This window comes from Anser cygnoides, chromosome 11 (assembly GCF_040182565.1).
Source record: "Anser cygnoides isolate HZ-2024a breed goose chromosome 11, Taihu_goose_T2T_genome, whole genome shotgun sequence".
Lineage (NCBI taxonomy): Eukaryota > Metazoa > Chordata > Aves > Anseriformes > Anatidae > Anser > Anser cygnoides.
This window is the reverse complement of record NC_089883.1, coordinates 1620992-1644004: the sequence shown is the minus strand read 5'-3', so window position 1 is coordinate 1644004 and position 23013 is coordinate 1620992. Positions and strand designations below refer to the sequence as shown.

General features: G+C 51.1%; 3 protein-coding genes across 6 annotated transcripts in view; 1 reads left to right on the top strand and 2 right to left on the bottom strand.

Moving 5' to 3' along the window:
- Window positions 1–5208, top strand: part of PIAS1 (protein inhibitor of activated STAT 1) — a 55840-nt gene extending 50632 nt beyond the window's left edge. For 2 of the 3 annotated variants that reach the window (XM_048046224.2, XM_048046225.2), the window contains exon 14: window positions 1119–5208. In XM_048046224.2, the coding sequence (XP_047902181.1) occupies window positions 1119–1415 (297 nt within the window). In that variant the 3' untranslated portion in view covers window positions 1416–5208. The remainder of the gene's footprint in view (window positions 1–1118) is intronic. The other variant, XM_067003989.1, reaches the window with a different exon arrangement.
- A 1025-nt stretch (window positions 5209–6233) lies between these two features.
- On the bottom strand, window positions 6234–11039 carry CALML4 (calmodulin like 4). The gene is made up of 5 exons (XM_048046229.2): window positions 10893–11039; window positions 10742–10772; window positions 9760–9900; window positions 9110–9298; window positions 6234–6529 (listed from the first exon to the last, which is right to left on the bottom strand). Exons 1-5 carry the CDS (start codon window positions 10893–10895, stop codon window positions 6432–6434), a joined length of 462 nt encoding a protein of 153 aa, XP_047902186.2. The 5' UTR covers window positions 10896–11039; the 3' UTR covers window positions 6234–6431.
- Window positions 11040–11551: 512 nt separating this feature from the next.
- On the bottom strand, window positions 11552–20068 carry CLN6 (CLN6 transmembrane ER protein). Of its 2 annotated transcripts, none has more exons than XM_067003990.1 (7): window positions 19910–20068; window positions 18311–18425; window positions 17540–17638; window positions 14918–15106; window positions 14751–14806; window positions 13405–13527; window positions 11552–12223 (listed from the first exon to the last, which is right to left on the bottom strand). In XM_067003990.1, the coding sequence occupies exons 1-7, from the start codon at window positions 19990–19992 to the stop codon at window positions 11935–11937; spliced, it is 954 nt and encodes a 317-aa protein (XP_066860091.1). In that variant the 5' UTR covers window positions 19993–20068; the 3' UTR covers window positions 11552–11934. The 2 variants fall into 2 exon arrangements, with proteins under 2 accessions (XP_066860091.1, XP_013048716.2); XM_013193262.3 differs by lacking the exon at window positions 19910–20068 and adding an exon at window positions 18659–18976.
- Between the last annotated feature and the right edge of the window lie 2945 nt (window positions 20069–23013).

Genomic DNA, 23013 nt, shown 5'->3' with positions numbered 1-23013 from the left:
ACAGTCCTCCACACAATTCTGAGAGTCAGGGCAGCTCTGTTTTTTCTGAGGTCATTTGCCTGTTCACACTGCCATTTTTTTGTAAGTGCTTACTGAAACAGGCTAGATTGGTGCTGTCTCCTCCAGTTTTGGGTACTAAACGGATCATTCTCAAAGGGAGTGTGGGTTGGCAAGCTCTCTCCTTTGATTGCTTTTCTCCTGTGCCTTCAAGAAGAGAGGGGGCCTGGGGTAGTTCACCTTCCATTTTGTCCCTTCGTGCCTGTTTTGCAATCTCAGGTAGGAGAATTCTATTGAATGTAGAAGGGATACTTCCATAACGTAACTAATTAGGACCAGAGCCTGTGTAGTAGAACTTAAATTCAGAAAAGCTATCTTGATATTCAGTAAAAACATAAACATGAGAATTACTCTGAAATGAGTACTCCAGAAGTCTGGCATAACTATACCAGTGCACGAGTGTCAGGGAACAAGGCTGAATAGCCTGCTTGATGTTCCATCATAGTGGGGAGAAATATCAAAGGCAAAATTACCTTACAGGTAGATTGCATTTAAAATCTGATTCTTGATAGCTGAAGTTCTTGTGTTTCGGGGGCTGCCTATCAAAGAGTTTAACTTCAGACAGCCCTTGCTGCCTTCTAACGGGGCTAAACGTGCTATTTCTAAATGTATTTTTCACAGAAGTATGCTTTCCTCCCCCAGCAGTGATTAGCACACAGTTTCACCAGCTGTGCTTGGTGACTTCTGAGTGGAGGAGAGGGATGGCAAAATGATTCTTTGAATTTTGGGGATTTTTTCCAACAAGAAATTTTATGAAGAGGTAAAAGAGTGTTGCTGCTTACAACTTCTGTTTTGGTGTCTTACAATACTGTTACCTTTCTAGTGATTATTCTTACTAATGCCAGTATTTCCAATTTCTTTTGGCTTCAGAAATCAGGGGCTACAGAGGTAAAAGTTCACTGCATCGGCCCACTTACGTTACAGAAAGGTTGAGTAGACGAGCTGGTGTGAAATCCAGAAGCTGTCAGAGCTGTAGCTTACACGTGTATTCTCTTGTGCTGGTCTGAATCAAAACTATGGTGTCTGAAATGTAACTTGAAAATGTTGTTTTTCCCCCCCAGCATTACAACACATCCCTTCTTGCTGCTGCAGCTGCGGCAGTTTCCGCATCAGATGATCAAGAACTCTTACACTCTCGTTTTTTCCCATATACTTCATCTCAGATGTTTCTCGATCAGCTAAATGCAGGAGGAAGCAGTTCTCTGCCAGCCACAAATGGTAGCAATAGTGGCAGTAACAGCAGTCTTGTTTCCTCCAACAGCCTGCGAGAGAGTCATGGTCATCCAGTTGCAAGTAGGAGCAGCACGGACACGGCGTCTATCTTTGGTATCATACCAGACATTATTTCATTGGACTGATTTTTGGAGCAAATGAACTTGTTAGAGGAAGTCTTTGTGCTTGATTTTACTTTATGTTAGAAACATAGACAAGTTTTTTTCCTTTTTTAGGGAAAAAAATTTACATGTACAGAGAACAAAACTATATTTTCAGTTTTACTTTTGTATATAAACCTAAAATGGCCTCACTGGTAAAAATAACAAAAAAAAAAAAAACAAAAACAAAAAAAAAAAAAAAAAAAAACAAAAACAAGGAACTTCAGTTCAATTTTATGGATGCTGAAGATTTTACACCTGTGCATTTGTCATGTGAGTTACTTTTTTTTTCCCCTTAGTTTGGACACAAATGGCATTATTTTTCTTCACAGTAACATAAATGGGAAAGGAACTGAACTTTTGAAGTTCAAACTTGTAGGAGGATTTTTTTTTTTTGCCTCTTAGAGACATTTATATATGGTGGTGGAATCTAATTCCCCCATCTCATTTTTAGTGCAGATTTTATTATGCTTGAAGTGGAATAAACCCTACCCAGACTGTTCCATACCATTCCCTCTGTTTGCAGGACATAGCCTTTCAGGACTGTGTTTTGTCACTTCTGCTTCTATGTGACCCTCTGTTCAGATGACATTTTTTGGAACTCCGTGCTTTAATCAAGCATGTTGCAAGCTCATTAGTGCACCAATTATTCTTGAGGGCCAGACTCAATAAAATTCTAGGCTGAGAAATTATTTGGCTGTGCTTACGTGGGACAAGACAGAATTTTTTATAGAATCTAGCCCCGAATAAAAGCATTGACATATTTGACTGTAGGTTTTTGTTTCTAATAACTTACTATGAAATCCTTTTAAAATAACTTAAAATTCTAATCGAAATATTAAGCATGTGTCAGTTTTAACTTCGTGGAACTGCTTGTGCTTTAAAGTTAGCCATGCGTGTATAAGTGGCCTACTGAACCGAGGCCTATCTCGTTCTGTCTGGGAAAACCTACTTTTAGCTGCCGTAGATCAAATTTCTGCTTAGAAGTGAACTTTTCAACAAAAGGAAGAAAATACAAATACCAATGCACTATTGCATGGTTTGTGCAGCTGGTAATGGTTCTGGTACACTGTCTCTTGATTTCACATTCATCAAAATTACGTTGATATTAAATGTTCAATGCGAGTCTGTTAAACCAAAAACCAATCCCAAATGCCCTACCCTGCACTTAAATGAATCTCTACCTATTGAAGTCTCTTAGGGTAGTGGGTTTCATATTCAGTTTTCTCTTTTTGGACTTGCAATTACTGAATTCCCAGTTTTTCAGTATGTTTATGTTGAACTTTTGAGCCACACTTACTTCCTGGTTTCTTTTCTGTTTTTTTTTTAGGTTGTGCATGACATAGGAAAATCTTTTTTTAAGAACTGGTGGATCATTTGGGCTGATCCATTCTTGTTACAGAGAGAAATGTGTAAATAGCTGGAATGCAGTTTTTCAGGAGATTCTTTAAAGTAAGAGTGGGGGGAGGGAAGGAGGTGATTCTCTTGCGTCCCAAAGTCCACGTCAGAGAGAGTAAATATTTCCTCTGGTGTGAAAAATATTTTTTTAACTGGTTGAAAGTGCAGGTAACAAGTTTATCAGGAAAGAGAGTAAGGAATACTAAAAATAGCAGATTGTCTGAATTTTTAATGTCCAAAACTGTTGATTGCAGCTAGTTGCTTTGAGCATTGACAAGGGCCACCTTTTGCCTATGAAGTTGTCTCAAAATCTTGCATTACTTAAAAAAGAAAAAAAAAAGAAAAAAAAAGAAAAAAAAAAAGAAAAAAACTTTAATCCAAGTAGCATTAGGTATTGCTGTATGATCAGTTGTATGGTTATTTGAAAGGTTCACATGATTATGTGGCATCAAAATTGTTTTTAGTGTTTTTACAGCATCCCTCTGCCACTAAATAGTTGACTTGAATTTTGAAAACAAATGTTTGTGTTTATATGTATATGTGTGTGTATATATGTATTTATAGATCTGTGTGTGTGAGTTAAAAGTGAGTTAAATAGTTTTTCCCATGCATGTGTATTTCATACATATCTGGCTGATATATATATATATATATATTTCACCATACACCAGTTTTATAATTTATTAAATGTCAGTTAAAAAATAAATAAAAGGATAGAAAATGGGAAATACTTATTTTTTAAACTCAGTCTGATTTTGAAGTGATTAAACCTACATTAGGAATATGTCTCATACATTTTAGTCATGAATACTAACCCGGTAACTTCAGAGCATATGCTTTGCTGTGATACCTTTTGTAAATCTGGGGTAACTCTGGTCCTTCCCGACTGCCATCCGTGTAGCTGGGAGCGTGCGTGTCCCCAGCTGCTGGAGCACCTAAGAGAAATTCTGGAGAGCTTTTGCCGATGATTGCACAACGTTTCCATTGACTGTATTGTTCGAGGTGAGCTGAAAATCAGCTTGCGTCAGTTCTGACGATGGTATTAAAATCTTGTTAATTCACATATAAAATTAATGGTGGCAAGTGTATGGCAACACAGAATCTGGCACCTTTATGCCTGTGTTAGTTTTTGGAAAGTGAGGTCAACTGATGATGTCTTCCGCTTCCTCACAAGTTCCCCCGAAGGGAAGGAAGGCCGCTCAGTTCTCTGCTAACTCATTTCCTAACCTCATTGCTCTACAAAGAAGGGGGAGAAGTGTTCTCAAGGCCTCCTTTGTGGTATTAATCCCATATGCTTTGTGAGTTTTCCTATTTCACGCTAGGGTGTTCTTTATAGTTGATAATTCTCTGTGCCTCTGACCACAGTTAACATTACTTGGTAGAAGTCTCAGTCTGAGTTCTCGAAGTTCCCTGCAAATGTATCTCCAGAAGTTAATCCCCGTTAGTTTGCAGTAACTGAAGGTGCAGTAAGGTGACCCAGCACGTGCCTGGCTTGCGGTACTGCTCGCTTCGCTGTCGCTTCCAAAGCTTCTGTAATCCTTGGACTGGTGGCTTCGTGTCCTCAATTCTTCCCTGGAGGGGTTTGGGGTGTGCACGCGTCTGCGTGATGTGTGTAGGTACATATACGCATGGCGTGGGGAAATGCTGCTCTTCGAAGAGCAGGGTGGAAGCAGCTTTGAATCACTCTCGTGGGCGTTATTGGTGCATCTTTTGAAAGAAGAACATACGGAACGTACCGAACTATAACCTAGAGCGTGTGTTAAAAGCACCGTGGTCCTTCCACAGTTACAGGCGAGATAGCGATTCCAGGCTTGCCCATCCCTCTCCGTGGCAAGGATTCAGTAAGCCTTCCAAGGACGGGCTGGCTGATAGGTTTGCCTTGGACTGTCCTGGAGCTAAGGACTGGGAGGGGAGAACGAGTCGGAAGTTAATTCTTTGCTGCAGTTCAACATTTCAGGGTTTTAAGCACACTTTAAATATTTTCAGAAAGGATTTTTTTCGTCAGTGTAACTGTTTTTTCCTTTTTTTTTTTAAACAGAGCTTAGATTTCTAACAAGGGAAAATTGCTGGTGGTCCCCGAAAGTGCTGCTGTTAATTGTTTTAATTAACAAAGGGAAAAATGTATATAAGCGGAATATTAAAATTACCATTAATTCCATGAATTTAAATCTGTCATTCATTGCCTTAAAACTTTCTCTTAGTTTCCATACGGCATGCCAAACCAGTAAATGGCTTTTAAAAATGTATAGTAGACCAATGTCAGTTTGTATAAAAGTACCAAGTGAAAATATTTATTATATGCATTGGAAAAAATGGTTTACCTATTGAATGTTACCTGTTTATGTAGAAATCTTTAGATGTAATAAAAAGCATTCAGCTATGTTGTGTTTACTAAAAAAAAAAAAAAGGGGGGGGGGGTTGCAGGGTGCTTTCTGTGAACTCAGAGTTACAGAGGACCCTCTTGAGCAGGAATGCTTTGCTTGGAAATGTTTTGTGGCATGGAGTGGTTCAGGCTTGACTCTCCAAGCTCTGACAATGCTGCTTTGTTTTGTGAGTACGTGTGAAGTGCGGTTCCCTTTTGCTAGCTTCTCTGCTTTTATTTGGGTAGCGTTCACCCAGCCAGAGAGGGCAGTACCAGCCTGCTATGATACAGGTGTGTTCTGGGGTGATCCCAAGTGATGCTGAGCTGATCAGTCCCCGCGACATCCGAGCATTTATTTTGTCTGCAGCTGAACAGATTAGCTAATCAGCTGTTCTGGTCAGTAGGGGAGAATTAAGCGCGGTGTTGGATCTTTTCTAATTTGGCTATTGATGCATATTGGAAACACGCTTCTGAATGAACTCCTTGTTTCATAAAATAATTGCACTCACGCAAAGCGAGCGAGGGTCTTGCTCCCTTGCCCTGGTACGAAGCACCGAAGCTCTGGAGCAGCTCCGGCGGGCGGGAGGCTGCAGCCTGCGGGCGGCCTCGGGGTGCCCAGAGGCCCTGCACCAAGGTAGGTGAGGTTTTGGGCAAGCATCTTCGAGATGAACAGGGCGTAGCAGGGACAGTTACAGGGAAACAGTGTCCCTGCTGTTAGCTGGAACCTGCTCCTTTTCTAGGGAGTCCTGTCTCTGTTTCTCTGTGTCCTGCTTCTCTGGAGCGTAATCAGTGTTGAGCTGCTTGCAGTGTTTGTACTAAACGTCCCCGTGCGACATAACTGCGCCTCCTGAGGAATCTGTTCCTACACAAAGCGGTACCGGGGTGTGTGGGGACAGCAAACAGCCACGGGTGTTGCTGACTCCTCGGAGTGCAGCCGCAGGAGGATGTGAACCCTAAACCGTACGGCACGCCGCGAGCCGTGGAGCTAAGTGCGCTTTTTGAAATAAGAGCTGTTTTTTCAGCGTGACACATTTGACACAAGGGAATGTTACATCCAGTTTATTTAAATATCAGCTCACACTTTGCAGCAGCGTTTCTCTGGAAATGGGGTAGGAACCTGTGTAAGTGCAATCATCAAGGCAGAACAGGGGTTCTTAAAGGCAAATGATTCCCGAGTCCAAACAGTAAGGAGGAAAAAAAAATAGTTTCATGTCCTGCCCTTATCAAATCTCTTCTGAATTTCAGTAGTCGACTGTAGGAATACAAATGGTGTGGGCAAATTCTTCATATTTTATTGTTCCATTTGGTTCAATTTTAGCCTCTTTTAGCAGATCATCAACTGAAAGAAAGCACAAAAGAAAATACAAAGATCAGATTTGGTATATAGGAGAGTTGTTGCGATACGAGTGATTTGGGTTTTCAAAGTGGTGGTTTCCAGGATCACTTGGAGGCACCAGCCAGTTTTAAACTAGAATTGCACTTTGATTTTGGTGTCAGTGTGCAACTTCTTAATAAAACTTTGGAGCAGACATTTTCATCTCTGAGTTCCTGTGAAGTGTGGTGCCAGTAATGAAGTTCTTGCTGGGTCACGCCAGCTGAAGATAAGTTCCTGAGACTTCCCCATGGAAAAGATTCACAGATTTAATCCAAATCAGTTTATAACCACTCTTGGTAGGTTGGGTCGTTGGGTTTGAATAACAAAATTGTTCCTATTCAATTTAGCTGAACTAAGTGCTTATGCAGATTATATGCCCGACTTTAAGTAGACTGTGTGCCACTTCTAATATCAGCTTTGTGTCTGAAAGCAAAGCATCCCTTCTTGGCTGTGGCTCCAGCTGAAACCTATTCCTGGAGAAGCGGTAACTGCGGTCACCGCCTGGCAGCAGCGATGCTTCTCGGGCTGGCGTTGGGAATGCCTTGGCGGTGATGTCAGTTATTGGACTTAAAATGTTCCTTTCTGCAACAACTAAACCACTAAGAGGTATTTTCCCGTAAAATAGTAAACGTCAGTAAAATAAGAAGCACATGAGAAATTATGCATAGAAAAATAGTAAATGTTGCTGGATGAAGCTGCTGCTGGGGGTTAGATGCTGTATTCCTTCCTTTGGGTGATGGGAGAGGAGGTGAGTTCCCTCGCTTTGCTTTACCTGTAACATATAGCACTAAAAGAGATGTAAGAGAACCCCGGCAGCTTTTATTTGATAAGGTTTTGGGCAACAGCTTCCTTTGATAAGGTACCTAATGCAGCCCAGGAGAGGGTTTTGGTCCCATGATGCTGATGTTGAGCCATGTCTCCTTGCTCAAGTGTGTTGCTGGTCTTTGTGCCAGCAGTGTAGAGCGGTGCCGTGATGGGACACTAAGAGCGTGGGGCAGGCGGTCTGCGGGAGGAGAAGCAGGTGGCTTGGGCACCTGCGTTCATTGCTTGATATTCCATCAGCAGGACACCTCTGGGTGTCTAGAGCCTGTTGATGGACTGTCAGAACAGATGGGTCTGAAGTGGCTACGTGGTAATTCAGTCCTCGCTGGGTCTCCTGCCCGGGCAGGCTGGAGCCACATGTCTTACTGTAAGCAGCTGTGGGAGGTCTGCGAGCAGCACTGCATTTTTTGTGCCTGCTGTCCGGAGTTTTGTGCCTGCTGTCCGGAGCGGTGTGGGCTGAGATGCTGCTCTGCCCCGCTGTTTGCAGCCGGGTATCAGTGTATGAATGAGGGACGAACTCGTTCAGCACTGGGCCAGCAAGGAGCTACGGGGAGCTGCAGACACGGAAGGTAAGGAACGATCCCTTGCTTCCAGGAGATCTAATCCTTCTCTCAAAGAGAATATCCTGATGGTAATAGAATGCTTCTAATGGCATAAATTCAAAAATAATTATTCCCAGAACACTTAAAAATAACACAGAAGAAAAACGTGTCAGTTCTCATTTGGTAAGAGTACATTAAATGAAAACGAAGCGCAAGCTTTTCTGGAAGCGCTGTAAATGAAGGTATGTGCCAGTAGTTACTGAACAGCCGCAGATGCTAATGAAATTGAGTCTGCTCTGGCATCAAATATTTATAGCAGCTTAGCAAGCTGGAGTTCAGCGTGTCAAGCCAAAGGGGGAATTTCTTGTTGAGAAGAAGCATCGCTTGCTACGTAGGATCCATGGTGCTTTGTTAGGAGCTGGCGGATGGGCTGCACATTTCTGCACATTTACTCCCAAAGTAATGGGAAATCCCCCCGCGCCTCCCGAAGCTTCTCTGTGTAATAGTGGTTCTTGCTGGGATGCCTTTAATTAGGGTTAATGTCTCCGTGTCTTCACTGTTTGTTCAGCTCTCATAATAGCTCCGAAAGTGTTTTCAGATGTAAATAGCTGCATAAACTATTATTCCAGTTAAACAATTGAGGAAAATGCTCAACGACGTGCCTTGCTGGCACATCACCCGTAACGCTGGCTCAGCTGATGAGTGCACCAGGACGGGCAAACCTTGTCCTGATGAAATCCAACTCTCCTTCACCATAAGGAAGGCCCTCAAGGAGCCAGACAGGGCCTACACAAACCCCAGAACCTTGGTAAAACTCCCCCCTTGCCTGCCTCAAACCGCTGATAGAGGTTTCTGGTGCCCCACCTTCGGCAGAGGGGAGCAGCTTTCAGACAGGCAGGACTATTTTTACTTTTTTTTTTTTTTAAGAATCTTAATTAAAATGTCCTTCTCTCTTACGATTTGCACTTGCCATGGCGGTGCTCTCGGGGGAATCAGGCAATTCCCTGAGCCCTGCCCTGCCGAGGGTGCTCAGCACCCACCTCGCTGGCAGGCGCTGCTCCTGTGCTCCCAGCTGGAAGCTTCTGGCCCTGCCTCGGCTGCAGCGGGAGAGCAGGGAGGAAGGGACCAGAAGCTCAGGAGCACACGCTACCACAGACTACGTCTCTGTGTGGTGAAATACCTTCTTCCTCGGAGAGTTTTTCTCCCAAGTTTGTCAGCTTGGCCCTCAGCTCCGAGACGGCGATGACCCCTCTCTTCTGCCTGTCTATCATGGACAAGGCCGTGATGATTTCCTTCTCGGGCTCCTCCTGCTTCGTTTGCCTGTACATTATATTCAGGAAAGTGGAGAAGTCCAGTTCTGCATTCCGCTCTGGAAGAACAAGAGCACATTCTTTATGAGGGGCTCGGTGCTGTAGTCCCCATCCAGCCCTAACCCCCTCCTGTGTCCTCCCCAGTTTCCCGAAGCAGCCTCAGGATGCCTCCCCTGCTCCGGAAGCTTTTTTAATGGCACTGCTTCGATCTGTGGCTGCGTTGGCTCCGTTTGCCAGCAGTGCCTTGGGGCTGGGCTTTGGTGACTGCTCCTGGCTGTGCTGCAGGGCCTGGGCTGCTTCACCCTGGAGCAGGAAAGTGCCTGGCCTGCAGCCAGCCTCCTCTTCCTTGCACATTGTCTCCTGAGTACTGAAACACTGAATTTTAACACCAAAAAAAAAAAAAAAAAACAACACAACAAAGCAAAAACTCCTGCCAGGACCAGATAGCTTAACTTCGATGTGCTCATCAATTTTTTCTGGCCATAGCCCAGCTCGGTTCCCTCGGCTGCCCCGGACTCACCGATCTTGTGCAGGTGAAGGTGCCTCTGCACCTCCCCTGGCGTCGGGCTGGCTCCCAGGCACCGCATCACGGCCATCAGGTCGCTGGCTTTGATCTTGCCTTTTTGTTTCTTGTCGTACAGGGAGAAGCATTCCTTGAACTCTAATTAAAAACCAAAACTCTCCGTTATGTCATGTAAGGTTACCTCGAGCTGCAGCCGTGGTCCTGCCGCCTGCGGGGCGGCGTTGGTCGGGTTCCAGCGGGGATATTGTGTCTGCCTCCGGTGTCTTCTTTCACAGAGGTACTGGATGGGGGGGATTGGAGAGGAGGGGGGGGGGAAGGACCCGGAATAAAGTGCCAAGGGTAATTAAAAGTCCAGGCTTACAACTAACTGAGCCGATTAGGGTCCTTCGGTCTAATGAGGGAAGTCTGAAAGTGGAGCCTGGTCTGCAACCGAGTTAAGGACCATCAGAAAGCGCTTTTCTCCCCGTTCCTGGGGGCAGGAGGGGGTGCTGGAGGCATGGTTCGGTCCCTGCCGGCATCGCCCCGCAGGTGGACAGCTGGATATTAAAATGGCAGATGAAGGAAGGGATAACGCAAAGCACAGCGGGGGTTGCAGAGCAGCTGGGAGACCCCAAACCAGCCTCTTCCATCCTCCCTGCCCTTCGTGCTGTGGGTGCCCGTGGGTGCTGGGTGCCTGTGTGGGTGCTGGGTGCCCGTGGGGGGCCGTGGCCCCGGCTGCCCCCTCCCGCGCTGCTGAGCCACAGAGCACTGCAGCTTAACGGCTTTGCAATAATACTCTTACTCCAGCTCTCTTCCGTGTTTCTTGTAGCAAACTCTTCCTGCTAAAGGCAGGGGCCCCTTCCCCAAAGCCAGCCCCGATTTCTCGCCCCGAGCCCCCGCTGCCCCGGGCTGGCAGTGAGGGGGGTTTGTCCCCTTGCCCCCCTTTGCTCTGATCGGAGGTGAAATGATTGTAGGTGGGGGGGAAAAAAAAAGTACTTACCGTTAATTTGATCCTGCGACAGAAATTTTGCCTGCAGCGAGAAAGGGGGGGGCAGGGGGGGGGGAGAAGGAGAGAACAGCAACACAACTTTAAAATCTGGAAGGGGGGGGCACGGGGGGTGCGCTTTGTATCAGCCCAAACCCTCGCTCACCATTGCTTTGGGGCCTTCCGTGTGTTTCAGGCTGTGGGGACGGGCGGCTGCTGCGTTCGGTGTGGAGAAGGGCTAAAGTCCGCCAGCCCTGGGTGGCGAGGCAGGGCTGTAATAAATACCCCGCTGCCATGGCTACCGGGCCTGATCCCTGCAGGCCGCGGGGCCCTGAGCTGTTAGACGGAGGGGGGAGAGGAGGATCCGTGCCTGGATGCTGAAACAGAGCGGGGGGCTGCAGGAGGTGGTTGGGTTTTAAACCTTTTTTTGGGGAGGAGGCAGCAACCTCCAGCTTCTGGGGCCTAGCCCGGGTAGCTGCGCTGTGTCTTACAGCCCCTTCTGGTGCCAGGCTTCTGGCACTTGGTTGACATTCAGGGCGTTCAAAGGCAAGGATTATGTACAAAAATGCTGAGCAGAACTCAATGTTTTGTCCCAAAATAATAAAAACGGAGCCAGCAGCTCAGCTGGGCGCTGCTCTGCCTCGCCGGATCCACCGGCAATGCCAGCCCAGGGCTGGGCTCCAGGACCCCGAACATCGCTGCTCCACGGGCCGCATCCTTCCCAGCACAGCCCCAGCCTCCTACACCCTGAGGTACGGGTCCCTGCGTCTCGTGGGATGACGATTCTCCCCTCAGGGAACAGCTGCTTCAAGTATGGCAAGTCACTCAGCTTTTATCAAACGTTTTTATTCAGTCTGTTTTGCTATTAACTTTATTTTTGTTAACAGCTTGGGTTCTGTCACACCGGGGTTTGATACAGACTTCATGGACATGAACTGTTACAGGGATTCAGCCGGGGTTGGAGGAGCTCAGCTCCATCACCTGAGTAGTGAGCGGGTACAGAAAATGATGCTACTGGGGGGGCGTAGGGGACCTGCAGGATCAGCCCTTTGTGCCTGGGGGCTTGTACAAAACCTCCCCTCCTTAGCTGGGTGTGGGTAACACAGGACATGCCTTGCACCTACGTCAGTCAAGGAATTTATTTGAACTACCTCTACATTAGAAAAAACTATTTTTTTTTTCTTTGAATCACTCAGAAATATCAAAACTTATAAACTTTCCTTTCCTGCGTGGAGGTTGTTCATGTGCAGGGTGTAAAAAGCCCACGGCTCGGGGATATAGATCACGCCAGGGTACTTCTTCCTGAGGATTTTGTCGTTCCACAGCCAAATCACCCAGACAGCAATGAGGACCAGCGTTATGATGAACGAGTAGAAGAGGAAAAGCCCATTGCTGTCCAGGACGAGTCCTTTGCGTTTCTGGTGCATCACCAAAGCCATCATGGCAAAGAAAGTGAAAATGTAGAGGATGAAGATCTGCCCCTCTGTCACGAGATACCTGCAAAGCAAAAGGACCCGTTAGTGCTCTTCGTGGGGAGCTGGGCTCTGCAGACAGGTGACAGCAAGTGACAGCTCCTAACAGCAAGTACCCTAAATATTTTTCCTTCATTAAAGCAGGCATTGGGAGAGAGGCAGCAAACTCATCGGGAGTGGAAGAAACCAGATGTTTGGGGTGCCAGCTCCTGGGAGAGCCCACGTGGATGGAGGGGCAGGTGGAATTAGCAAATGGGTGCCTCCTTGCAGAGACCTGGCTGAGAAGCTGCTGGGCTGCCAGGAGGAAGGAGGAATTGTACTGGACGGGTCTTAAATCGCTAGCACACAAATTGCAGAGACTCACGCTGATGTATTTAAAGGAAGTGCAGTGGGGTAACTGGGAACTGACCAAATCATCCTGATGATTCTGACTATCAAAAATTAATTTACTGTATAAGAACAGTCTCAGCAGGGGGGCAAAGCCACGGGCAAGAGAGAACATCATCTCTGAAGATGAATGGAAAGTTGTTTGGCTGCCATCAGGGAAACAGTTTGGGAAGATGAGGCTACTGAAAATGAGAAATAAATAAGACCTCTCTCAAAAGGCTATTCGGACCCGCAGGGCAAGCCACGGAGGCAGCGTAAGAGCATCACGCAGGCAGCCTGGGCTCTATGTAAAATCTCTGCACCACTGGTGAGAGCATCCCCGCTACCACAACTGGCCTGAGACCAGGTGGATGCGCTGTGGGCACCAGGTGACCACCCCAAAATCATCCAGGATCCGTCTACCTGGGCAGTGACTGGCTTTGAAGAGCGGGCAGACAGCAAGCAGAGGCTGAAAGCCTGGGCTCCAGCAACATCACCCTGTGCCAGGCTTCCTGAGACAGAGGTGGAGGAGCAGGAGAACCATGGAGCACTGAGCAGGTGGGGCTGGGACAACCGGTGCCCAGAACTCAACGGGGGAATGACAGCGTGGTTGAGGAAATACCCCCCAGCAGGGAAAAGGACACGCTGTGCTGAAGCTGTCCCAGCTGGTAAAGGCTGAAGAGGCTGCCCATTTAAACGAGATTTCATTTTCCAGACTTGCACAGGAGAAACTGCAGCAACTTCTGCTCTGGGGAAGGGAGAGCTCCTGCTGCACGCTGCAGAGCCTCCTGTGCTCTTCCCTCCATCCCGCACCTCCCTGAGAGGACAGAAGTCACTTACCAGTAATAAAGGCTGCTCGGCCCCATCAGAAGCAAGGCAGCCACTGGCATCCTGCTCTCATCTTCAACAGGAGTGAAGCAGCCGGTGAAATATATGAACAGTATCAGAAAGAAAGGGATGTACCTGTGAGCAGAGACAGAGCTCCCGTGGGTGGTGTGACCCCGCAAAGCGGCACCACGGTGCACCAAGCCCTGATTTACACCCCCCTCCTGTACCGTGGTGGCTGTGAAGGTGCAACCAGTGTCACAGCTGCTGAAAACTGCTGTCAAATTGCTGAAAACAGCCTGCTGTGGGGCTGCTGAAGATAATGAGACTTGTGGGGCTGATTAGGTCAAACGCTGGGCTCCAGTGCTCAGCCCAACACTTGTGGTTGTTGCCCTCGCAGGCTCAGAAGGCCGCGCGAGGGCAGTGGGGTGAGCTGTGATGTGCTCAAAGCCGAACGGCAGGCAAGCAGGATGCGGACCAGGATCTGAACGAACTAAAAGTTTAGTTTTTAATTTTGGGATTTGCTTCACGCTGCCTGAGGAACAGCAAACCAACCTGAAAAGGGGCGAGAGCTCCCTGTCCCCTCCCTGGGACATGTAAGGATGACCCGGCAGCAGGTAAAGGACAGAGCTCTGGGGCTGCAGATCTGCGACAGCAGCACACCCAGGGCAGGGGACGTGTCCACACTTCATGCTGCTTGGGTGTGCTTGCACCGGGGGTGAGGTGTGCTCCAACAGGGACACAGGCAGCACGCGGTCACACAGGACCAGGCCCACGGTGCTTCTAGGACCAGCCTGGGGCAGTACTGCTGCTGCGGTGCTGAAATCAGTCCCTGAATTACCATGGGAGCAGTGTGGCCAAGCAGCCTCTGCCACTGCAGACACAAGGGCGCCTGCCCCCTGGCCGCAGGGTCACCGAACGGATGCGTGGTGAAGGCAGAGAATAAGCACAGGGCTAGTGAGACCGGGCAAAATCAGGCTGTTTCAGAGTCAAGCTCGAGAGGAGCAAAACCCTCAACGAGTCTTCAGCAGCCTCAGCCTGGCACTGTAGCTGGCCTGGGAAAGGTGGCTGAGGGAAGAGAAGAGCAGAGCTGCTCCTGCTGCTCCCTACAGCTGTCAAACAAGCTGCACATCCTCGAAACATCAGTGAGAATGACAGGGACAGAAAAAAAAAAAAAACTAGCAGGAATGGGCAATTTTCCAAGGGAGAGAGCCACTGTAATTACACTAGCTGTGAGAATATTATCCCTAGCTGGCTCTCATCAGCTGTGCTTTATTTTTTACGTATTAACCTACAAAGAGCCCTGGCCTGCCTTTCCTCGCTTTGTTCTGGGGCCACCAGATACGCTGGAAATTGCTTACCACATCGAGTGACCTAAATATTCATCGTAGTAGTACAGCAGCTCAAAGGAATCAATCTGCAATGCAATGAAACAGATTTAAAAGGGCAAAAGGAAACAGAGCACCACGAAACGAGAACACGCAGTTAATATTTGTTTTAAGTGCTTGTATAAAAACGTCCTCTTTACCAGTGTCTCTGGCTTCAGGTTCTTGATGATTGGGTTCTCCCTTACAGACAGATGGTGCTGGTAGCCGCTGAAGATCAGGCGATGGTTTACGGAGTCCCCAACCAGGTGGATGCTTGCTCCCATGACGAACATGATGATGCTGACGTACACCATGGAGCGCGGCAAGGTCTTAGGGGAGCGTTCGATGAGCTGAAACCGCGGAGATGGTGAACAGTCAGGAGGCGCGAGCAGAGGTGGGTGGTGCTGTGACAAACTCTGCCCTCTCCCGCTTTACAAGGGCTTGAAAACGTCACCTTAAGCCCTGCAGAGACCTGCAGAGAGCCGAAGGTTGCACTTGTCATAGCAGAGGTGAGCTGCTGCCAGCACCCTGCCTGGATTTGTCCACCCCGGGCAGATCGGTGTGACCGACCCCAAAGGAATGCACTTCCCTGACCGCAGCTGCTTCCCCTACAAACATCTCAGACGTGTTTCTACTAGCCTGGGTGGTTTTTCAGTTTCTAGTACACACTCCTCTTCCTTTTTGCAACAAACAAACCACATTTTTGGCCTTGTTGAAGCTTTCTGCAAAGCAGCACCCTCACCTGAGCCAAGGCTTAGGCTGCAGCAGTGTTCCGGCACTTCTAATGCAGCACTCAAAGCAGCTCAGCCACCAGATGTGATCAAACCGTGATTAATTAGAAACAAAAAGGCAGCTGCTTTCTGTAGCTCCTTTCCTCTTTGAAAGCCTCCCTGTGCCCTCCAGTGGCGAGCAGAACCTCCAGCAGCACTCCCAGCGCGCTCGGCACAGACACTTGTTCCTTTGTACTTCTCTGCTGGATCACTTTCAGAGGCCTCTTGGTGAGTTGGTGGTGGTTTTTTTTTTTTTTCTTCCTAATGGAATTTGACTCAACCCTCCCCGTGTGTTTGGCTCTAAAGAGGAGGCTTAAACTAATCGGCTACGTAAGAAAAATCTGCCCGCTGACAAACCAGGCCTGTGGGTGAGGCACCCCTGGGAACACCAGCGTTGGATTTAATGACGAGCTCTCCCTGTCCCATCTTGTGGTCTGCTCGGGTCTGGGTGGAGGCAGGCACGTGAGGCTGACGTGGAGCCCAGCGAGCCTGCGGCAGGATCCTGCAAGCCCGGTTGGGGAAGAGAAACAAGGGTGGTTTAATCCACACGGAGCCCCCTGCTCAGCTTGCAAAGCGGGGAAGGTCTCGAAATACATCGCTTCAGCCTTCGGGACCCAGCCCCTCCGAGCATCTGCTGGGGCATCCTCTGCCTCCCCGTGCTGCCAGAGCAGCTTTGCAGCCCTTCATCTGCATAAACACGGAAAAGCTCCTTATTTGTATTTAATTTTGAGGCTTAGCTTTCCCTTTCTCCGTAACTGCTGTAGGAACGTCAGAGGATTCAGAGAGAGGGGAGGAGAACAAAAGGCTCAGGGAAGCTCTCCTCTGCCGGAGGGAGAAGGCTGGAGGTGTCCTTCAGGGGGACAGCAGGTAACAGAAATGCACCAAAGGCAGCAGGTTTTAACCTGACAAGTACTGAGCCTGCAGAGATCAGCTCTGTCAGGCTAGGACAGGTCTGACCAAGTTTCACAGCATTAGGTTCCCCCAGAGGACCAGGTACTGAATATTCCTTTCTGGCCACAGTGGTGTTTAAAACCTCCCAGGCAGACTCGGGAGAGAGAGAGAAGCATTTACATCTTGGGACATAATTTACTTTCTAGCTAATGAAGGTTAAAATACATTTATAATTGCTTTCTCCTATCTTCTGGCTGCTAAGTATTTAATATGAAAAGATTTCTAATGATACAAGAGTCTTTAACCTCATAAACGGTCTGCACGATCCGGTGGCTGGCAGATGAAGCTAGATAAAGACAAGCTAAAGATATGATTCTAATGTCAGAGAGCAAGTGTAATTAAGTACTGGGCAATTTAGAAAATCTACTACAGCTCCAGCTGTCTGAGAAGGTCTTTAAGTTGTGGATGCACGTCATCTTACAGACACACGTTGGGTCAGCCAGGGTGAAGGGCTCTGAATTCTCCTGAACGTGGAGTTCCCGAGCAAAGCGCCTTGCTTTGTACACTCAGGCAACGCGAGTAACGAGCGAAAGGCTTTCTGCTGGGCTGGAATTTCCACAGCCTTCTCCTCGAATCTGTGCTGCTGTCAAAGGCAGGAGGCTGAGCTGCAAGGGTAACGTGCAGAGCCCAGTCTGCCCAGGTTTGTTCCAGTCCGCAAAACACAGGCAGAGCGATCAGCCTGGTCTCCTACTGCTTCACCGTCAACACACCGCACAAAAGTAAGAGGCTACGTGATTTGTCTCATCTGTGGCCTACGGCTGGCTGATGGAAAATCCTTAAAAATGTTTTTTTCCAGCATGCAGAGAGGTGGGGAGATGGTCCATGAGCTGCATTAAAATGGGCACTGCCTCAGTCCTTAACAGCTGGCATCATAAATTCTTCCTGGAGTAGAAAACCTCGAGGGTACAGCAGGACCAGCTCACTTGCAGGAGTGTGTGAGTAACTTCTCCTTTGTTCAGTAAGTTCCTAAAGAACTCCTAGCCCTTACAAAACAGTGTTACTTGCCCTGCTTTTACAACTAGTGATATTTAAAAAAATTAACGCCTAAGCCTTGAGGTTTACCTTTAGCAGAAGAAATGGTGTGATAACGTTGTAAGCCATGTGAAAATAATCTCCAGCACTCGGTTTGTTTAGAGGAAACCACTCCAAAGGCAGGATTATCTGAGGAGAGGGGAAAAAGGCACATCAGGACATCCCCGTGACCCAGCTCGCAGCTACCGTGCTTTGCTTTCGAAGCACCTGCAGCCCCGTAACCAGCTACAGGACAGGGAAGGAGAAGACCTTTGCTCTGGACTTAAACCTCAGCCCCTCGCTCCTGCAGCGCTGCCAAAAGCCGAGGCCGTGACGTTGTGTGGCCCAGCGAGTGAGAAAGCACCAGGGAATCCGACAGCAGCGGATCTCTGCTAACGTGCCGTCACGTTCAGGTGTCAGCAGGAAAAAACAAAACATCACATTTCTGAGGGCAGAGACCACTTTTGTCCTGCCCCATGCTAACCGGACAGCAGGAGCCCAGGCTCAGGGTGTCCACATACAGGGAAGAGCAGCAGAAACCTCTCCAGGTAACATTTATACTACAAAAATGTAAATTTGTGGGACAGGCGGTGCAGAACCGCGTTTCCCAGATACCTCCCCTGTGACTGGAACCCTACACTTGCTTACAGCTACATGAAGACCTTGTGGTGGTCCTCGTTTCAAGGACAGCTCCTCGAGGGTGGCCCTTGGGTGCAGAAAAGAGCTCACTGCTCCGCAGGGGAAGTTCTGGGCCACCCCAATCCTCCACCCCAAATGAGTGCGAGGCCAGCAAAGCAGCGGGCCTGCCCTCGCCACGCTCACCATAGCAATGGGACGGCCGAAGTCCAGCACCCAGTTCTGCAGCGTGAAGTAGAACCAGAGATCGAGGTGAAACTGGGAGCTCTTGAAGTTGTCCTCGCTCTTGACAGCTCCATGCCTGGAGGGGACAGAAGTCGCGGTGTCAGCCCAGCACCGCCGCTTTCTGGCTGGGAATCGCTCCAGTTTTGCACCACTAAGATTATTTCTCCCCCTCCTCAACATTTTTCTCGAGTTAAGTGTTCTGGGTGAGCTGTTCGGGTGGATCAGAGCCCTGCTGGCTCTGTGCAGCAGCAATGCCACCGCCTGCTGCGGACGTGCAGCAGATAAGGGACGGGGAAACAGCCCAAATACCTGGGGTCAGGCAACAGGTCCCTGAGGAGGCAGGGAGCAGGCTCCAGGTCTGTGTCCCCGCCCAAAACCTGTGCTGTCCTGGCAGATGTTTGGAGATCTGCGGCACATTTACGAAGTTGAGGCTCCAAAGAGAGGAGGAGACAAAGCATCATGAGTAAAAACTGGCCCATCCCTGTACGAAGGCTCTCCCCGGCTGAGAAGGGAGCATAAAGGCAGGATGAAAAGCTTAAGTGCTGAATTAAGTGCACCTATTTTTAACTTTTGCATGACAAAGCAACATTAAACTCCCAGGGCGCTTCTGCCGAACGCTAAAAAAGTATCCGCGCCCGGTGGTGCTCGAGCCCGGGGATGCTCTGGATGCGCTGTCACCTTCATCCTCCTCTCTGAAGATCGTTCTGTCCTCTACCTCTGCAGAGCAGGGCCCGGTCCACCCCAAATGAAGTCTTTCCATCGAGCAGCCCTCCAGCTCCCTGCAGGAAAGCAGCCGCTTCTCCTCGGCTCTTCCCTGGCGCTGAGACCGGAGCGGTGCTGGCCGGCCCCGAGCTGAGCTATGGGAGCCCACGGTCCTCACCAAGGGCTGGGCAGGGTGGTGGTGCCCCGCGCAAGCCTGGGTGTCCTGGGTGAGCCAGGACAGCCCCTGAGAGCTGGGGTTCCTGGGGAGAAGCTGTCAAAGCCCTGAGAAGTCGGGGGGTTCCCTCGGCAAGCTGTGGCTGAGCCTGCACGAGGCTGGGGACCCCAAACACGTGGGGTACCCTGGACCGCTGCAGGACCCGGGACAAGAGCCCAGGGAGCACAGGGGGGGCTGGATGGGGCTGGGGTATCCGAGGGGGACCTATAATGATCCCAGGGGAGTCAGGACGGCCGGGTGCAGGGGGGAGATGGGGGTACCCTAACCCGGGTTGGGGTGCAGGGGGGAGGGTGCATGAAGCTGGGGTACCCTAACCCGGGTGTGGGGTCAGGGTGATGCGGGGGGGGGGGGCTCAGGACTACAGCGGGGGGTCCTGGGGGGGGTGGGTTCAGGCTAACCCAGAGGCAGCTGGATGGGGCTCGGGTACCCGAACGGAGCCAGGGCACGCTGCGGGGGGGAGGCTCCGGATGATGCTGGGGGGTCCCGGAGGGGCTGGGGCAGCCGGGACGGGGCTCTGGGGGGCGGCTGCTCCCTGGGCATTGCGGGGGGGGGAGGCCCCGCATCCCCATCCCTGTCCCCATCCCAAAAACCGTCCCGGTCCCGTCCCCGTCCCCGCCGCTCACCTGCCCGGGTAGAGCGGCCCTGGGGGCTGCGGGGAGCCCGGGGCCGCCGCCGGGAACGGCCTCCGCCGCGCCGAGCCCTGCATGAGCCCGGGGAGCCCGGCCCGGCCCGGCTCGGCTCGGCCCGGCCCGGCTCGGCTCGGAGCGGCTCCGCCCGGGCCCCGCCTCGGCGCCGGGGGGCGGGCGGCGGCTGCGCGGCCGGGGGGGGGGGGGGGCGGCACCCGGCGGGGCCCTGCGAGGCCCTTAGGGGCTTCGTTACTGCTCCTGTAATTAATTTGGGGTCCCCCAATTAATTTTGGGGTGTGTGTATGTGTGTGTAACGTTTTATTTTGTCATTACTTTGTTTTCGTTATTTTATTTCTCGTTATTTGTGTTTTTATTGCTTTTAGTTCCGTTCCTGTAATTTTATTATTTTTAGTTCCGTTCCTGTAATTTTATTATTATTCTGTTCCTGTATTTTTATTGCTTTTGTTATTGCTGTTACCGTAAGCACCAAGCAGGCGCAGTTGCAGTTGTGCTGGGAAGCAGCCAGCCGCTGCGTCTGCACGCGGGGCTGCCCCAGAGGATCAGCGCCGGGGCCGAAATCCCGTGGTTCAGCCCCAAACCGGGGAGCAGCCTGGCTGGGGAGCGCTTCGTGGGCCCGGTGCCGCCCTGCTGCCTCCTCCTGCTGGGCAGCCTTGTGCTGGGGAAGGGCCGTGAGGAGGAAGAGCCCCAAGTGCTGTTATTTCCTGGATCCGAGCACAAGAAGTCGCAGCATTTCCATGGCGTTTGCTCCGGCTTTCGCCTACACCCGGTGGACCGAAGAGACCCCCACCACCGGGAGCAGGATGGGCACAGAAAGGAGCTGCAGCGGTGTCGAAGAGGAGCTGTGGTCCCAGCTTACTGGAGGGGCAGTGCACGGGGAATCCGCCGTGCCCACGGCCTTCCCCTCGGCCTTCTGTCCCTGTATTCCATAGGGAAAATCCGGGCAGCTTACTTGCCTTCCCTGTCCAAAGCACACTCAGATAATCTTTGCTATTTTTAAAGTAGAGGAAGGGGAGAAGGACAACGTTTAACTCTTTAAGGGCTCCTCAGATAAACAAAAAAACCACTGGCCCTGAAGTACCTCCACGTGCCTTGCTGCGAGTCCTCACCTGACCAAAAAAATTAGATTGGAAAGCGGGAAGAGGCTGACGGAGGGGAAAATGCAGACTGCCTCGTGCAATCGGTGTGTCATTGTGAGCGCGAGGTTTAATCGGAGGGTCAGGGAGCAGAGCGTGGCTCTGCCCCAGCTTTGGCCGACCGCCACGAGCGAATCCCTAGACGTGAGGTGAGCTGCCTGCCCGCACCACGGCCGTGAGGCAGACAGACAACAAACCCTGACGGGTTGGAGATGCTGGGGCTGTGCTCCCTGCTGTGTGCCTGGCCCGAATAAATGCGACCAGGTCAGGACGGCGGAGTGCTCGCTGTGCTGGCAGTCGGAGCAGGAGGCTGGGAGTATTTCAGTGACTGACATTTGAGGGCTAAGCACAGCCGAGGGCAGCGAGTTAGGCTCACGCACGCTCAGGATCAGCCCCTTGCTGGCTGCACTGCGGTAATTCCACTGAAACATTCACATTTTTGTTTCTTTGGCTGTCTAAGTCCACGTAGTTGAGAGGGTAACTGTGGAATAACAACTTGAAACCGTGCCACGCTGACAAACTGTGGTCCTGACTGCAACGAGCTTGGAGCGAGGGCTTTCCTGCTGAAGTCGATGAGGCTGCAGAACACAGAGCTGGGCTCTCTGCTCAGGGACGCTGCCCACGACGGACAGTGGCAGTGCTTCATCACAGGCACCTTCTTGTACGCCGGGGAAAACGAGCGGCGCTTGGGCAGCTGTGGCTTTTGTTGGTTAAAAAAGAAAAAAAAAAAAAGGCCTGCAAAGTGGAGATCATTGAGGTAATGGAGACAGGCTCCACTTACACTTAGCGTGAACCCTGCTTGTCGGGCTGTAGCTCGGGGGCGCGCGTGCCTGTCAGAAGCTGATCCCCGTTGACTGAACACCGCCGCGCTGACCGCCTGCAGCCCGGCATCGCCCTCGCCCCCTTGGCGCTCATTTTGGCGATTGCCCGCAGCGCGGCCCGGCCAGCGCTGCCATGCATAATGCAGGGGGCCCGGCTGCCACGAAACTTTCCACCAGGCTCTAGTTGCACGACTTTAAATTAACTATTAATACGGCCGACACCGTATCCCCTTCAGCACAATGGCAGGCGGCGGCGCAGGCTGGGGGTCGCCTATCGCTTTACTCGACGTGCCCTCAGCGGCACCTTGGGGTGCGGCAGGGGCTGCCTGGGGGCCTGGTTCGGTGGTGGGGGCTGCTCCCGGGGTGGTCCCGGGGGTTCGGTGGCGGGGGCTGCCGGGGGTCCTGGTTTGGTGGCCACGATGTGCTGAGGGGAATGGCGGGGGCACGCCACCGATGGGCTGCACAGCAAGGACTTGGAACTGGGGGTGAGGCTCTGAGGCTGGGCACACACAGCCCACAGGTGGGTGGAGAAAAGCTGCTGGCCCCGTTCTGTGAAAATAAACACACACACAAAAAAAAAACACAAATCCAGCCTGAACCCAACTGCAAACCAATCCAACCCAAACCCAATCTGAGGTACGGGGCCTAGGCCTGAGGCAGGCACGGGGAGCCCCGCAGCCCCCCGGGAGACCCCCGGGCGAGGCAGCCCCGGGGCTGGGGATGTGCCCGGGCCGGGCAGCACCGGGCTGGGGCGAGCCGGGGCTGGGGGGAGCACGGTCCCGGCCCCCCTAGGACCACGCGGCGCCTGGAACGCCCGTTCGCTGCCTCCCGTTGCCGGGAGGGACCACGAAGAACCCGTGCACGCCGCGGCCCTTCCGCTTTCGCTTCCGGAGTCGGCGGCGGGGGCGGAGCGGCCGCGGACGCCCCGTGCCCGCCGCGCTCCCCGCGGGGCCCTGCCGGCGACCCGTAGCGGTGCCCACCCCCCCCCCAGCCCCGGCCCCCCTTCTCCCGGCGGCCGCGGCCCCGCTCTCGAGGCCCCGGCGGGCTCCGCTAGGGCGGGGGTTGCGGGTTCGAATCCCGCCCGGGGGCAGCAGCGGCGGCGGAGGCCGCGGGTTCGAATCCCCCC